This window comes from Dermochelys coriacea, chromosome 2, assembly GCF_009764565.3.
Source record: "Dermochelys coriacea isolate rDerCor1 chromosome 2, rDerCor1.pri.v4, whole genome shotgun sequence".
In the NCBI taxonomy this organism is placed as follows: domain Eukaryota; kingdom Metazoa; phylum Chordata; order Testudines; family Dermochelyidae; genus Dermochelys; species Dermochelys coriacea.
In genome coordinates this window covers 262252230-262270017 of record NC_050069.1, presented here as the reverse complement: position 1 = coordinate 262270017, position 17788 = coordinate 262252230, and the positions used below count along the sequence as shown (strand labels likewise).

Genomic DNA, 17788 nt, shown 5'->3' with positions numbered 1-17788 from the left:
TTATTCCCTCTAGCAAGCTCTTTTCTCTAGGGCAGCCTGTGTGGTTCCTGATACTCTTGTTCAATCTTATGCTTCATGTTCTTTGATTATTGTTAAGACTCCTGGCTACATTTTCCAAGATACGTCATAAAGTGGTATCTGTTTTAAAAAGTGGCCGTTTCCCAAGGGAAGGTGTGGGATTTTTTATACTAGATATGTGCTTTATGGAGCTTGCAGTGCGAATGGCCAGATCTTACTGGAATTTGTCCCATAAAAAGAGTATTAAAAAGCCAACTAAGGCATAAGCAAATAGGGATGTTTCCGGGGGGATTTTCAAAAGCACCAAAGTAACTTGCGAGCACGGGTCCCATGGACTTCCAAAGTGATGGGTGTTCCTGAGTCACAAAGGGGCAGAGTCACAAAGGTACACAGCAACTAGTTGCCTCTTTCGGCACCTAAGGCCAACATTTAGGCACTACTGACATTCTCAAAACTGCCACTCAGTTGCCACTTAAGCCTGCAGGTGCCTTAAATTCCCACAGGTGGGCATGTGCAAAATTGCCAAAGCCCTGATGTCACAGCTAATGAGCTACTTGGAGCCCCCTCTCAATCCTCACATGATTCTCAAACTGGGCGTTGCCTTGCCTGTGCCCCCAGAGGAGCCCAATCATAGGGTCATAGAGTTTAAGGCCACAAGGGACCTCTCCTCATCTAGTCTGACCTGCTGTATATGACAGGCCACCTGGATCCTGCACACTAAAACCAGTACCCAAAGTGTGACAGCCCACAGGCAGAGAACAGGAGGGACCAAGGTGCACCAGTACTCAAAGCCCCCACAATAGCAGGGACATGACTGAGAGAGAGACCCAGATAATCCTGGCAAGTGACCTGCCTCAACATGCTGCAGAGAAAAACGAACCATGCCACCCTCCCCAAAATTACTGCCAGTCTGACTGAGGGGGAAAATTCCTTCCTGATCCCTGCCACTAGCTGGCTGAAATCCTGAAGCATGAGTTTTAAGAACATAAGAGGCAAACTGGAAGTGAGCCCCAGAGCTGTTGAGCCCTGCCCCCTATCATCACAAGCAACCCCATCATACAATCACACTCAATAATTTGTCCAGGACTCTCTTAAAACTATTTAAATTGTTTGCTCCCTACAACTCCTATTAGAAGGTTGTTCCCAAACCTCACCTAGTTAGAAACCGTCTTCTAATATCCAGTCAGTTTCTTCACAGCCGGTACATAACCATCGGATCCTGTGCTAATGTAACCACGACAGACCCCGGTTGTCGAGATCGAACCTGGGACCTCTGGAGCTAAATACATGAGCCTCTACTGCATGAGCTAAAACCCACATGCCGCTTAGCTAAGGCTCTAGCAGACTCATTAATCTCTAAGTGGTCTCAGTGCCACGAGAGGGGACAGAGCACCACACCCAGGAAGTGCGTGGGTTACACTAATATTGCCCTTTAGCTTACATAGTGCTTCACCCTCCCTGGTGTTTAACCCTGCAATGTATTTATAGAGGCCAGTCATATCCCTCCTCAGCCTCCTTGGCGCAAGCCTACAGGATTGGGCCCCCCACAAAAGGCAGCTCCAGGAGTGGGTCTGGGTGTCCTAATAGCCCATAGACCATTGGGCTATAGCATCAACCCCCTCCCCCTCTGGCCAACAAGTGAGTGCCCCACCCCTGAACACCCAACTCAGGCTGGTTGGGGTATACAGCTGGGATGCAGTGACCAGCAGTCATGTCCATGCTCCAAATCAGGCAGAGTAGAGATTTGAATTCAGGTTTCCCAGGTGAGTGCTTTAGCCATTTGGCTACTGGCTTTGATGGGATGGGGACATAGGTGCCGACTTTGTAATGTGCCAGGGAGTGCTCCCCCCGGCTCCTCTCCAGACCCTGCTCCCACTCCACCCCTTCACCCAAGGCACCGCCCCCCATCCTGCCTCTTCCCGCTCTGTTCTGCCCCAAGTGTGCCCCACCCTTGCTCCTCCCCTCTGCCCCCCAGAGCCTCCTCACACCATGGAACAGCTGATTGTGGTGGGCAGGAGACATTGGAGGTGAGGGGGAGGTGCTGATGGCGGGGGGATGCCAGTGGGTGCTCAGCATCCACCATTTTTTTTTCCTGTGGGTGCTTCCATGGGTGCTCTGAGACTTCTTCAACCTCTGTGACAGACCCGGAGCCCTAGCTATAATATATAGACTATATGAATAGTATAGAATCTGTCACTGGAGGTTTTTAAGAACAGGTTACACAAACACCTGTCAGGAATGGTCTGTTTATTACATTGTCCTGCCTTGAGTGCAGGGAACTGGACTAGATGACCTACTGAGGTCCCTTCCAGTCCTCCACACATCTATGATTCAATGTTATGCATGGCAACCACTGCAGACGTATGTCTGTGGCTATCAGAGTATGGGGTGTGTGTGTTTGTGTGTGAGAGAGAGTGAGAGTGATGGCAGTACCTACAATGTGCTAGGCACTATCTGGACAGAGGTTAGGGGAAAGGGGACATAAAAAGACTAATCCACTCAAGTCAACTCTATTCGTTGTAACAGCGCTGAAGTGGGTCTTTTCAGATGGACTTAGATTTGGACAGGCTAAGGGCCTTGTGGATGAGCTCCAGCAGGTCTTACCACAACTTGGTGGCCCCATGGAATAAAGCACACAAACCATTGTGCTAGGACCTGACAAAAGGAGAGATGACAGGTGGAGGTGGGTGGTGGGGGACACTAAAACTCAGTGAGAGCTGCTGGAGCCTGAGCGCTTTTGAAAATCAATCCACTTGTTTAGGCACCTAGATTTGGATTTAGAAACTTTACACTGGGCAGGTTTTTTTTTTTTTTTTTTTTTTTTTTGAAAATCTTAGCCTAAGTGTCTGTGAAGTTGGAATAGCCACATTAATTCTATGTCCAATTCTTTGGCTCGTCACCTCCTCCCCCCTCCCCCCTCTTTTCGTGCTTTTCCTTAGGTTCAGGCTGAATTAAAGAAGTGCCTGCACAAGTGGCAGTACCAAGAGTACCTGAACTTCACCCGCAGACCTCGGATCATGTCTAGAGATAACAGCCCCGTTAACTATGTCACTCAGTTATCACTGCTTGAAAAAATCAGCCCTAAGAGGAAAACATCTATCTACCGGAATGGCGTGTCCTCTGTGTGAGCCTCCCAGAGCAAGCGGAGCTGTTGCAGAATTGTCTCCTGAAAAATTAAAGGAGGGATAGCCAATATGGAGTCTCTGTAGGGTGACCATATTTCCCTATGCTGAATACGGGACACCGGGTAAAATTATTTGTATTCAAGCAGTTCAATGGCAATCAGTCAGAGCTAGGCCGTGCAAAAGTTCAAATTAACATCGAGTTGACTGAGCCCCCGTTAAAAAAGAAATACCGCAGAATTGGATTCTTTTTATTTACCTTCTTATCTTTAAGGCTCTAGGGTTCACGCAGGGAGGGGTGACTCACACACCCCTACCTCCCCACACCCAGGGAGAGGTGACACACACATACTCCCATGGGGTGGGGGGGGGTGATTTGAATGACCCGACCCTCCCTGCCTGGTGCTCTCTGCTCTCCATGCCTGGCTGGGCCCCTGGGACGGACCCGCTTCTCCTGGGCCCTGGTGCTGCGTCTTCCCAAGGTGACACGTGGGGTCACATGCCCCCCCACCCCAGATTTTGCCAGGGTTCACACCAGAATATGGGCAGCAGCAGCCTTTCGCACTGTGTGGGAGGGAAGGGGCGGGAGCTGCTTCTAGCCGCTGGGGAGGAGGAGAGGGGAAGGGATGGCTTGGCCCGTGTCTTTGCAGAGCTCATCTCTCCTCTCGTCCCCTAGCCCCCGCCCCTCCGTGGCTGGAAGCAGCTTGTCCCTCCCTCCACAATGCCCCCACTGACATAACCCAGTCACCTCCTGTTCCCCACCTCCACCCCCCCGGCTCCAGCATGGGCAGGAAGGGGTTAAGCCCTAGGCAGCTTTGTGTACCAGGGTCCAGTGACTGCAGGGCCTTCAGCAAACCCAGATAGAGAGGTGGCTCAGCCAGGGAGGGTGCCTAGGGGAGGGAGCAGCCCTGCGCTCCCTGCGGGGCGGGGGGGGGGGAAGGAGATGAAGATGGTGGTAAGCCCCTGCCTGCGGGGCTGCTGTGGAGCCTGCAGGTCAAGGCGTGAACAGGTTGGAAATTGCTTCCCCCCCTACTCCAGAGCGTAGCTGAGGGGCAGAGAAGCTTCCCCATGCCAGCGCTGTGCAGGGCTTTGGCATATGCAGGGCTTGGCTCCTTCTGGCCAGCGCCCCAGGCTAGGGGGTCTTAGGTTTTGGTGGGGCATCGGCCCAGCCAGAGGCAGTGGGGGAAAGAAGGAGCCTGCTGGGCAGGCTGCTGGTGAGCTGAGCATTCCCACCAGGGGCTGGTTCTCTGCCCGGGGCTGGTTCTCTGCCCACCGCTGGGAGCAGGATGCACCCTGCGGGGGGGGGGAATCAGGAGGAGCAGCATGGTTGGCGTGGGTGAAGGGGAAAAGCAGGGAGAGGACAGCGAGAGGAGGAACACAGAAAGGGCTGACTGGTGGGCAGCAGAGGTGACGTAACTGGTCACTACCTAGCACCTGCCAGCACTCACCGACCACCAGTGCCAGCTAGAAATGGACTGGGGGGCTGGGCCTTGCTGGCCACAAGCTGGCATGCAGCAGGGTCTGCACTGAAGGACCAGCAGGGGGAGCGGCCAGACCCACATGCTGCATCTTTGCCCCACCACCAACCTTGCAGGCCTACCCCCATCGCCGGCCACTGGACCCCCACTCAACTCTGGTGGGAGAGCGGCTGGCAAGCAGGGATCTGACCAGCAGCAGGAGTGGGGAGGTGGGAGACAGAAAATACGGGACAATTTGCCCGTTTTTAAGAAAAAGTCAGGATACCTGCAGGAAGGATTAAATATGGGACTGTCTCTTTAAAAATGGGACATCTGGTCACCCTATTTCTCTGTGGATCCTCATGGTGGAACTTCTTGTCCTAGACATCTCTCACTCTTCACTGCAAAATCTACATCTCAGGATTTGGGCCTTTGCCAAGTGCTTTGCATTTAATCCCGTGATCTAGAACTGCAAAGCATGTGTTACTGCTTGTTGGAAAGCATCAACACAATACGGCCCTGACCCACAGCCCATTCAGATCAAAGGGAGCCTTTCCAAAGGGTTCAAGCCCATCATCTCTAGTTCCCTCACTAAAACTAGAGAGTACCTGGCTAGACTCCCTCCCAACCAAGTAATTCAGATCATTTTTTTGTTAATTACAACCTTATCTTTCAGTTCCAGCAACCCTAATCCCCTTATGCTATGTCTGCCCTGGGCACTGCGTCAGCTCTTCTTGTAAAAGAGCATCATTTTGATCCTTTGTCTAAAATTCTCATTGCTTAATGTGAGCAACTGGAAACGGATTTGTCGTTTCTTTATACTGCAGATGTAGACACATAAAGTAAAAATAACAGTGGCTGGTGTGGCATAGTAATATTTATATCTTCATGATGTTATAGTTCAGATGGAAAATTAAATAAGCTAGACATATATTTTCAACTCTGGATCAATTTTAAGGCAGGGAAATAAAGATTTACAGCTATGACCTCTTCACAGTAGACAAGATTTTCCTACAAAAGCCCCCTTCCTGCAGTTGAAGTCAATGCAACAGTGTGCCATCAATGGGGCACCACTCAGATGTGCACCCACTTGTCATCAATTGCAGGATCGGGGCCATATGGCAGACACCTAGCTGCATACATAGGAGTGGAAGAGACCTCCTGGGTCAAGACCAGCTCCCTGCTAGTGCCACTGCAAGCAACATCCTCATATAATCCCATTCATAAGATGATCAAGCTCCTTTTTAAAACTAGTTTGGTTTCTTGCCCTCATTACTGCAATTGAGAGGCTGCTCCAGAACCTCACTCTTCTGATGGTTATAAATCTTCAAGTTTCCAGCCTAAATTTATTGATGGCCGTTTCATCTCCATTTGGTCTTAAGAGCTCCTTTGAGAGTTGAGACAGCCCTCTATCCCAACACATGAAAGTTTACTCAAGTAAATTGTTGCATTCATTTTTATAGGGCTGCTTACATGAGTCAAATTACCCATGCGCCCAAGTGTTTGTGGGAGTGGGTCCTAATGGCCACAGAGGTTGAGGGGAGCTGTGCCCTCAGTTTCATATGGACCAGAAAAGGAGTACTTGTGGCACCTTAGAGACTAACAAATTTATTAGAGCATAAGCTTTCGTGAGCTACAGCTCACTTCATCGGATGCATCGTAATGCGTGAAGTGCATGCACGATGAAGTGAGCTGTAGCTCACGAAAGCTTATGCTCTAATAAATTTGTTAGTCTCTAAGGTGCCACAAGTACTCCTTTTCTTTTTGCGAATACAGACTAACACGGCTGCTACTCTGAAACCTGTGATATGGACCAGGAGTTTCATATGGACAATAATAAATAGTTTGAGCTTTATGGGGTAACGTTCTCCCAAAAGCAGTTTTCCCTCAGTTTCCTGGTCTTTCCCCTCTTCTTCCACCCATGGCCTATTACACAGGGCTGCCAAGTGTAAGCCATCTTGTGTGACACACACACCCAAGCCACAGTACTGTCCAAAGAGCAGAAAGCTTCCCTGCTGGAGCCAAATACAGAAGGGGCAGGGGTGGCAAGCAGCGTTGGTGGCCATTGGGACAAGATGAAGAGGTTCTTTTCCTGCACCCCTGGCCTCAAGCGCTTCCTACAGTGCCCTAGGCAACCCCAACACCATGCTGTAGGCCTAGCTCCCCTCCCAGACATTCCCACCAGACACCCCTCACCCAACTTCCTCCAAGAGACTGCCACCCTCCCCACCAGGATCCCCAGTTCCCCCGGCCTCCCATCCTGCTTCCCCCAAGACACTGCCTCCCAGACACCATTCTTACCCCAGCCACCTTAATAGGCTTCCCCAGCCTGCCCCCCTAAATATCCAGCAATGGTCTTCCTCTTCACCACAATCTAACTAATCCTTCCAGACACTCTCCAGCACCCCTCCCCACAGATGCCAAGTTTTGTGCACCTCTGTGTCCTACCCCTGCCACTGCTTAGGTCAGGGTTTATTGATCATAAGCTGAAGCTTAAGGTTATATGAATAATTGTTTGCAAATGTGCAAACTACCTTAATATATAATTTGCATCAACTATCACCCCTGGATCAGTGCAAAACTTGCCCCGACTATGTTAACAATCTGTATGACTCATCAGGGGTAGAGACTAGTCTATGATTTGAATGGCTGTTGGCCCCTTCGTCACCAGCGACATGAAAATATTGGGCGCTGGGGGACATGAAGCGTCATATCAGAGCCTAAACAATGTAAACGGGTTTTTCACAGGGACTAACACTGAAATAAGAAAAGGAGTACTTGTGGCACCTTAGAGACTAACAAATTTATTAGAGCATAAGCTTTCGTGAGCTACAGCTCACTTCATCGGATGCATTTGGTGGAAAAAACAGAGGAGAGATTTATATACACACACAGAGAACATGAAACAATGGGTTTATCATACACACTGTAAAGAGAGTGATCACTTAAGATAAGCCATCACCAGCAGCAGGGGGGGGGGAAAGGAGGAAAACCTTTCATGGTGAAAGCTTATGCTCTAATAAATTTGTTCGTCTCTAAGGTGCCACAAGTACTCCTTTTCTTTTTGCGAATACAGACTAACAGGGCTGCTACTCTGAAACCTAACACTGAAATGTGGTTCCTGTGTGTGGGGAGGTGCTACCACCTTGTGGTGTATGTTTGTAAGCAGTTCTATAATATGCAAAGATACAGAGACCAATACACAAAGCTAGGTAATCAGCCACATTTGGACTGCCTAAATACAGAAAGGTTTCAGAGTAGCAGCCATTGAATCTATGTCCCCACATTAAGTATCCTCACACCTTCTTGTCAACTGTCTAAATGGGTCATCTTGATTATCACTACAAAAGTTTTTTTTTCTCCTGCTGATAATAGCTCATCTTAACTAATTAGCCTCTTACTCTACATTTTCATGTTCTCTGTATGTATATATATATCTTCTTACTATATATTCCATTCTAGCCAGCCGATGAAGTGAGCTGTAGCTCACGAAAGCTTATGCTCAAATAAATGTGTTAGTCTCTAAGGTGCCACAAGTACTCCTTTTCTTTTTGTAAATACAGAAAGTGCCTAAATGTCAACAGAACATTGGCCTTGGCATACAGCAGTTACTTCGGGCGGGACATTCACATTTCTCCCATATGGCTTAAATAAAATTTAAACAATTTCTAGACCACTGTCTGTCTGTCAACCGGTGGGTTGCGACTCCTGGGGCAGATCATAAAATGCAACCGGGCAGCTCACAAAGTGTTGAAAAATCTAAAGCAAAGAAACAGTTGCTCCTCCAGTCACCCCCCTGTCCTTCAAGGTCAAGCGCTTTCTATCAAGCTCTCAAATCTCTCTCGCTCATACCCACCCACCCCTCAGTTACATAGGGCTAGTATTATTAACATGGAGCATTTTAGTTTTCATTTTACTTTTATCACGACTGTAAGAGGGGCCTGGTGATTTTTTTGCCAGCGTAAGGGTGTGGCCAGCTGAACTGACTGAACAACAGGTTGACCTAAGTCTTGTGCTGTCCCCGCCCCTCCATGGGGTGAATTTTGGCCCTAGCCTTGTGGGCAAGCCCTCCTGTCTGACCCAACAGCATTTTCACACTGAGACAAGGGATTACACATTACACAACTGGCCCCTTTTCATCATGCTTCAAGCTACAGCCTGGTGTGTAGCTAAAATATAGCCCTCATGGGCCCACAGCTGGGCTGTGCTAAGCCAACTTGGCCCAGCTCTTGCCAACTCAAGGTTGCCGTGAAGTTGGCTTACCCAGCCACTGGTGCCTGACCCTTAAGAGAGGGATCCTCAAGCTGTGTACATATGAAGGCCTCCTCCCCACCAGCACACATACTCACAATGCCAATACCCTACCTGTAGCTAGCAACTGAGGCACAGAGATGTGGCTGGGGCACCCCTGTGACCTGGCAATTACCAGTTTTCATAAAAACGTGGGTCCCTAGGTCAGAGTCCAGGCTGTGAACAGTCAGCCTAGCGGTTAGAGTCAGAAGCCAGGAAATTTCGCATACCCATTTCTCTTCAGCCAACACTTCTTCAGCCATAGCAGAGCATCTGCCCTATATAGTTACACTCAAGAGGCTTTGGGCATGCTGCTGTATTCTTAATGCAGACAAAAGTGTTAATAAGGGACCTGCTTTATGGTTTCTTTTATTGAGCATTAATCTCCTGAGTTAGATAATACTGGTCTAGAGAACACTTAGTCCTGCCATGAATGCAGGGGACTGGACTAGGTGACCTCTCGAGGTCCCTTCCAGTCCTACAATTCGATGATTAGATGCTGCCATATTGCAACCTGGCCTCATTCAGGCCTGGTTTAACATAGCAGTTCTCTGTAGTTCTCCTACAGGGTGACTAGCTGCATGACCCGGTATAGGATTTCCTTGTGATGGGCTGAACACCGGCAAAGCTTGTCGTTTTTCATTTTCTTGTCTGTCATAAGGGTTGGTTGTTGTGTCCAGAAGAATTCACCCCTGAGCAGGGAGCCACTGTAGCATCTCAATCCCATTGAGAAAGAGATTTTCTCCTGACCTTGGCTAGCTAGTTTGCACAAAACCTAGCCGGTCAATCACATTCTTCTACTTCACCCACTATGCTTGTGTCACTAGTTTATTTTGCACATCCTAATCTACACCCTTTGGTTTAATTTATGGCCTTTGCATTGTCATAGCTGAAGTCATTCTCCTGATTGTTTAACCCACCCGGCAGCCATTGCTACCAGAAGCTGCCCCTTTGAGAGAGGAAGGTTGACAAATGCAACTCACAGTTTATGCCAGGGAGAAAAGGTTGGTGATTTGGGCCCAGATCCTCAAATGTATTTAGGTAGAATCATAGAATCATAGAATCATAGAATATCAGGGTTGGAAGGGACCCCAGAAGGTCATCTAGTCCAACCCCCTGCTCAAAGCAGGACCAAGTCCCAGTTAAATCATCCCAGCCAGGGCTTTGTCAAGCCTGACCTTAAAAACCTCTAAGGAAGGAGATTCTACCACCTCCCTAGGTAACGCATTCCAGTGTTTCACCACCCTCTTAGTGAAAAAGTTTTTCCTAATATCCAATCTAAACCTCCCCCATTGCAACTTGAGACCATTACTCCTCGTTCTGTCATCTGCTACCATTGAGAACAGTCTAGAGCCATCCTCTTTGAAACCCCCTTTCAGGTAGTTGAAAGCAGCTATCAAAGCCCCCCCTCATTCTTCTCTTCTGCAGACTAAACAATCCCAGCTCCCTCAGCCTCTCCTCATAAGTCATGTGCTCTAGACCCCTAATCATTTTCGTTGCCCTTCGTTGTACTCTTTCCAATTTATCCACATCCTTCCTGTAGTGTGGGGCCCAAAACTGGACACAGTACTCCAGATGAGGCCTCACCAGTGTCGAATAGAGGGGAACGATCACGTCCCTCGATCTGCTCGCTATGCCCCTACTTATACATCCCAAAATGCCATTGGCCTTCTTGGCAACAAGGGCACACTGCTGACTCATATCCAGCTTCTCGTCCACTGTCACCCCTAGGTCCTTTTCCGCAGAACTGCTGCCGAGCCATTCGGTCCCTAGTCTGTAGCGGTGCATTGGATTCTTCCATCCTAAGTGCAGGACCCTGCACTTATCCTTATTGAACCTCATTAGATTTCTTTTGGCCCAATCCTCCAATTTGTCTAGGTCCTTCTGTATCCTATCCCTCCCCTCCAGCGTATCTACCACTCCTCCCAGTTTAGTATCATCCGCAAATTTGCTGAGAGTGCAATCCACACCATCCTCCAGATCATTTATGAAGATATTGAACAAAACGGGCCCCAGGACCGACCCCTGGGGCACTCCACTTGACACCGGCTGCCAACTAGACATGGAGCCATTGATCACTACCCGTTGAGCCCGACAATCTAGCCAGCTTTCTACCCACCTTATAGTGCATTCATCCAGCCCATACTTCCTTAACTTGCTGACAAGAATGCTGTGGGAGACCGTGTCAAAAGCTTTGCTAAAGTCAAGAAACAATACATCCACTGCTTTCCCTTCATCCACAGAACCAGTAATCTCATCATAAAAGGCGATTAGATTAGTCAGGCATGACCTTCCCTTGGTGAATCCATGCTGACTGTTCCTGATCACTTTCCTCTCCTCTAAGTGCTTCAGGATTGATTCTTTGAGGACCTGCTCCATGATTTTTCCAGGGACTGAGGTGAGGCTGACCGGCCTGTAGTTCCCAGGATCCTCCTTCTTCCTTTTTTTAAAGATGGGCACTACATTAGCCTTTTTCCAGTCATCCGGGACTTCCCCCGTTCGCCACGAGTTTTCAAAGATAATGGCCAAGGGCTCTGCAATCACAGCCGCCAATTCCCTCAGCACTCTCGGATGCAATTCGTCCGGCCCCATGGACTTGTGCACGTCCAGCTTTTCTAAATAGTCCCTAACCACCTCTATCTCTACAGAGGGCTGGCCATCTCTTCCCCATTTTGTGTTGCCCAGCACAGCAGTCTGGGAGCTGACCTTGTTAGTGAAAACAGAGGCAAAAAAAGCATGAGTACATTAGCTTTTTCCACATCCTCTGTCACTAGCTTGCCTCCCTCATTCAGTAAGGGGCCCACACTTTCCTTGGCTTTCTTCTTGTTGCCAACATACCTGAAGAAACCCTTCTTGTTACTCTTGACATCTCTTGCTAGCTGCAGCTCCAGGTGCGATTTGGCCCTCCTGATATCTTTCCTACATGCCCGAGCAATATTTTTATACTCTTCCCTGGTCATATGTCCAACCTTCCACTTCTTGTAAGCTTCTTTTTTATGTTTAAGATCCGCTAGGATTTCACCATTAAGCCAAGCTGGTCGCCTGCCATATTTACTATTCTTTCGACTCATCGGGATGGTTTGTCCCTGTAACCTCAACAGGGATTCCTTGAAATACAGCCAGCTCTCCTGGACTCCCTTCCCTTTCATGTTAGTCCCCCAGGGGATCCTGGCCATCTGTTCCCTGAGGGAGTCAAAGTCTGCTTTCCTGAAGTCCAGGGTCCGTATCCTGCTGCTTACCTTTCTTCCCTGCGTCAGGATCCTGAACTCAACCAACTCATGGTCACTGCCTCCCAGATTCCCATCCACTTTTGCTTCCCCCACTAATTCTACCCGGTTTGTGAGCAGCAGGTCGAGAAAAGCGCTCCCCCTAGTTGGCTCCCCTAGCACTTGCACCAGGAAATTGTCCCCTACGCTTTCCAAAAACTTCCTGGATTGTCTATGCACCGCTGTATTGCTCTCCCAGCAGATATCAGGAAAATTAAAGTCACCCATGAGAATCAGGGCATGCGATCTAGTAGCTTCCGTGAGTTGCCGGAAGAAAGCCTCATCCACCTCATCCCCCTGGTCCGGTGGTCTATAGCAGACTCCCACCATGACATCACTCTTGTTGCACACACTTCTAACTTAATCCAGAGACACTCAGGTTTTTCCACAGTTTCGTACCGGAGCTCTGAGCAGTCATACTGCTCCCTTACATACAGTGCTACTCCCCCACCTTTTCTGCCCTGCCTGTCCTTCCTGAACAGTTATAACCATCCATGACTGTACTCCAGTCATGTGAGTTATCCCACCAAGTCTCTGTTATTCCAATCACGTCATAATTCCTTGACATCACCAGGACCTCCAGTTCTCCCTGCTTGTTTCCAAGGCTTTGTGCATTTGTATATAAGCACTTGAGATAACCTGTTGATCGCCCCTCATTCCCAGTATGAGGCAGGAGCCCTCCCCTCTCAGACATTCCTGCCTGTGCTTCCTCCCGGTATCCCGCTTTCCCACTTACCTCAGGGCTTTGGTCTCCTTCCCCCGGTGAACCTAGTTTAAAGCCCTCCTCACTAGGTTAGCCAGCCTGCTGGCAAAGATGTTCTTCCCTCTCTTCGTAAGATGGAGCCCGTCTCTGCCCAGCACTCCTCCTTCATGGAACACCATCCCATGGTCAAAGAATCCAAAGCCTTCTCTCCGACACCACCTGCGTAGCCATTCGTTGACCTCCACGATTCAACGGTCCCTACCCAGGCCTTTTCCTTCCACGGGGAGGATGGACGAGAACACCACTTGCGCCTCCAACTCCTTTATCCTTCTTCCCAGAGCCACGTAGTCCGCAGTGATCCGCTCAAGGTCATTCTTGGCAGTATCATTGGTGCCCACGTGGAGAAGCAGGAAGGGGTAGCGATCCGAGGGCTTGATGAGTCTCGGCAGTCTCTCCGTCACATCACGAATCTTAGCCCCTGGCAAGCAGCAGACTTCTCGGTTTTCCCGGTCAGGGCGGCAGATAGATGACTCAGTCCCCCGGAGGAGAGAGTCCCCGACCACCACCACCCGCCTTCTCCTCTTGGGAGTGGTGGTCGTGGAACCCCCAACCTCAGGACATCGCATCTCATGCCTCCCAACCAGCGGAGTCTCCTTCTGCTTTCTCCCCCCAGACATATCATCTGGTCCACTCTCCGCAATGGTACCTGTGGAGAGAACATGAAAGCGGTTAGTTACCTGTGTCTGTGTTACTGGAACCCGGACATTCCGCTTACCTCTTCTGGAGGTCACATGTTGCCAAGCTTCTTCACTGGCCTCTTGGCTCCTCTGTGCAACCTGCTCTATATCTTTAGAGCTTTGTGCCCCTAGAAGTCTATCCTGAGTTTGGTCCAGAAAATCCTCAGTCTCTTGTATACAACGCAGGGTCGTTACCTGTTGCTCCAGACCTTCAATCTTCTCTTCCAATATGGAGACCAGCTTGCACTTTGTACAGACAAAGTCGCTTCTGTCCTGTGGAAGAAAGACAAACATGGCACATCCAGTGCAGGTCACAACAGCTGAACCCCCCCCTTCCATATCACCTACCTACAATGAGCTTCCTCAGAGACGTTGGCAAGATGTAAGCCTCACTGGGCTCACTCCAGGCGAACTCCCAGGCAAACTCCTGCTGTGAGCTGCTCTGCTGTCCCCGCTGCTCCGCTGGTTCGCGAGGCTCTGGCTATTTTCAAACAGCCAGGCTTCCCTGACGCAAACACACAGACACCCTAATGCCCGCCCCCTGCAGGCTAGCAGCCAATCAGACACTCACTCAGGCTCTCTCCCTGCCCTCCCAGCAAACACACGCTCGGATACTTCCTCAGCAAGCAAACACACACACCTACTGCCAGAGCCGTCCCACCCATAGGACGGACTGGGACAACCGCCCCAGGCCCCATGCTTTGTGGGGGCCCCCACACTTTGTGGGGGCCCCTGTGTTTTGGGACGCAGGGTCCAGGGTGGCCTGGGGGGTTAGCGGGGGGCCTGGCACCAGTAGCAGCAAGTGACCCAGCCCCAGCCCATCCCACTGGCTCCCAGGTCGCTCGGGAGAGGGGGCGGAAGCCAGAAAGAGGCAGGACAGGGGCAGGGGCTTGGGAGAAAGGGTGGAATGGGGGCAGGGTGGACTAGGGGTGGGAAGAGGTCAGGTGGGACTTCGGGGAAGGGGCAGGGAGAGTGTGGAGCTGGGGTGGAAAGAGGCATGGCAGGGTGGAGCAGGGGCAGGGTTTGGGGAAGGGGTGGAGTGGGGGTCGGGGCATGGGGCGGAGGGGGAAGTGTTGTTCCGGGCCCTGAATCCCCCTAGGGATGGTCCTGCCTACCACCAATTTAAATCCATGGGAGTTAGGTGCATAAATACCTTTGAGGCTCTGGACCTTGGGGCCTTTCAGCTCGGCTATGGATTCAATGCTTGTCTCTTTCTTTTAAAGTAAACTGCTAACATATGACCAGGTGGCTGCACGTTTAATGTGCTATGTCTGTGAGCTGGCTAATGTGGTGTAATGTTAAAAGCATTCTATAAGACCAGAAGAATAACACGGGAGGAGACCAGGCCACCAAAAAATTGGTGATAGCGATTGTCTTGGCAGGACATGTTTAAAGTCCTGGAAAAAATCTCCTCCATATTATAAACCAAGACTTTGGGGTGAACAAAAATGGGAGAGTTTATACGGTCACATATATACTGTACATGCCTTAGGACTTCTCATGGAGAGGTCAATCCAAAACGGATGGGCCAGATCAACTGACTTCATTTACAAAGCAAATCATTATAGCACTGTTAGTATTTGCCAATCAGGCCTTCCAAACACTGTGGAACAGTGGTAGCTACAGGATACTCAGACAGGATCTGGAAAACCAAGACTCCTGGGATGAGATTCACAAAGTTGTTCAAGTGCCTAACGCCTATTTATCTCAGTGGAGTCAAAGGTGATTTATTGCCATTGTAGATCTCACTCCTGAGTGCTCAGAGAATGTCAGTAAATTTGGTAATGCTAGTGAATCCTGTATATTGGTGTAAAGCAACAATCCGTGTGTTTTACTGTGATCGTGCTCTTCATGTAAAACTTTCACCAATAAACTGTAACTTATCTACAACATCTTTCTGAGAGCCCACATTTGCCAAGCACCAGCTTAGTTATAGGATTTCTAATCTGGCTTGATGAATACTAAACGTAAAGAACAAGTCTCCTTAGCTGGTGGAATTGGGCCCAGCTCAATGGACTTCAACAGAGAGATGTCCCTTTATACCAGTTAAGGATCTGGACCAAAATATGTGTATCTTGGCTTGATCGTCAGCTACAAACATGTACCCATCACGGAAGGACAGGCATTGTTTGAGACAGGCCAAGGAAGGGTAACTAAAGTAAGAAATTGAGAGTGTGAACACAGAAGGGACCAGTTCAGAACAGTCTGTTGGCCTGTGACATCCTTAGCAAAGAATGTGGTGGGAGCCTCATATCTTAGCACGTTTCAAATTTGACTGGACAAAATGACTGAAATTGTTATGTGCAACAAACCTCTTTGACAGGGAAAGCAACTGGGTCACATAATAGAGCTGCTCCACTTTGTGTTTCTAGACTATACTGCGAATGTGTGGGGTCTTACATTTGCAGAGGCAATAGTAGACCATATTCAGCCCTAGTCTAGCTCCACTTGATTCCACCTTTGACAAGGTCCCTCACCAAAGGCTCTTAAGCAAAGTAAGCTGTCATGGGGTACGAGGGAAGGTCCTCTCACGGATTGGTAACTGGTTAAAAGACAGGAACTAAAGCGTAGGAATAAATGGTCAGTTTTCAGAATGGAGAGAGGTAAATAGTGGAGTCCCCCAGGGGTCTGTACTGGGCATAATTCTATTCAACATATTCATAAATGATCTGAAAAAAGGGGTAAGCAGTGAGGTGGCAAAATTTGCAGATGATACAAAACTGCTCAAGATAGTTAAGTCCAAAGCAGATTGCGAAGAGCTACAAAGGGATCTCACATAGCTGGGTGATGGCAACGAAATGGCTGATGAAATCCAATGTTGCTAAATGCAAAGTAATCCACATTGGAAAACATAATCCCAACAATACATATAAAATGATGGGGTATAAATTAGCTGTAAACCACTCAAGGGAGAGATCTTGGAGTCATTGTGGATAGTTCATGAAAGCTTATGTTCAAATAAATTTGTTAGTCTCTAAGGTGCCTTTTCTTTTTTCTCTGAAAAGAGCCACTCAATGTGCAGCATCAGTGAAAAAAGCTAACAGAATGTTGGGAATCATTAAGAAAGGGATAGATAATAAGACAGAAAATAGCATATTACCTCTATATAAATTTATGGTACATCCACCTCTTAAATACTGCATGCAGATATGGTCGCCCCATCTCAAAAAAGATATATTGGAATTGGAAAAGGTTCAGAAAAGGGCAACAAAAATGATTAGGGGGATGAAAGAGCTTCCGTATGAGGAGAGATTAATAAGATTGGGACTTCTCATCTTGGAAAAGAGATGACTAAGGGGGGATATGATAGAGGTCTATAAAATCATGACTAGTGTGGAGAAAGTAAATAAGAAGGTATTATTTACTCCTTCTCATAACACAAGAACTAGGTAGTCACCAAATGAAATTACTAGGCAGCAGGTTTAAAACAAACAAAAGGAAATATTTCTTCACACAATGCACAGTAAACTTGTGGAACTCTTTGCCAGAGGATGCTGTGAAGGCCAAGACTATAACAGGGTTCAAAAAAGAACTAGATAAGTTCATGGAGGACAGGTCCATCAATAGCTATTAGCCAGGATTGGCAGGGATGGTGTCCCTAGCCTCTGTTTGCCAGAAGCTGGGAATCGGCAACAGTGGATGGATCACTTAATGATTACCTGTTCTGTTCATTCCCTCTGGGGCACCTGGCATTGGCCACTGTCGGAAGACAGGATACTGGGCTAGATGGACCTTTGATCTGACCCAGTAAGGCCATTATTATGTCCTTACGTTCACGATTTAAACCAAGAATGCCCGTTGCCCATTGATAGCAAAGGACTTGTGCCTGCATACTCCAGGACTGAGTTTGTCAGACAGCAGCCAAAGACTGGTAGGATGAGCTCTGTGGGGGACCCAGGGACCCATTGGTGGTGGTCCCAAATGGCAGTGGGCATGGGATGCATAGGGGTTTACAGTCATCCCCTGGGTTGGCTATACACATATTAGTTCATCAAAGGGTGGTATGTGAGGTCTCCATTGAGAGCCAGTAGCCCACCGGTTGACATAATCATTGTGAAATGTATGAATGGCTAATATTTAAGGGCTGACATATGTGTACTGAACATTATATTCTTAAGGTCTTGGAGTTGTCAAGTCACAGGGAGGTGATGTACCTTGGAAATGTTCCTTTTTTGGGAGGAGGTATCTGATGCCT

The 17788-nt window shown here is 48.7% G+C and overlaps 1 protein-coding gene across 1 annotated transcript in view; it reads left to right on the top strand.

Annotated features, from left to right (window-relative positions):
• Positions 1–5454, top strand: part of LOC119851404 (vasoactive intestinal polypeptide receptor 1-like) — a 45718-nt gene extending 40264 nt beyond the window's left edge. Inside the window, exon 13 of the mRNA XM_038391181.2 lies at positions 2958–5454. Coding sequence (XP_038247109.1) covers positions 2958–3146 — 189 coding nt within the window. The 3' untranslated portion in view covers positions 3147–5454. The remainder of the gene's footprint in view (positions 1–2957) is intronic.
• Positions 5455–17788: the final 12334 nt, after the last annotated feature.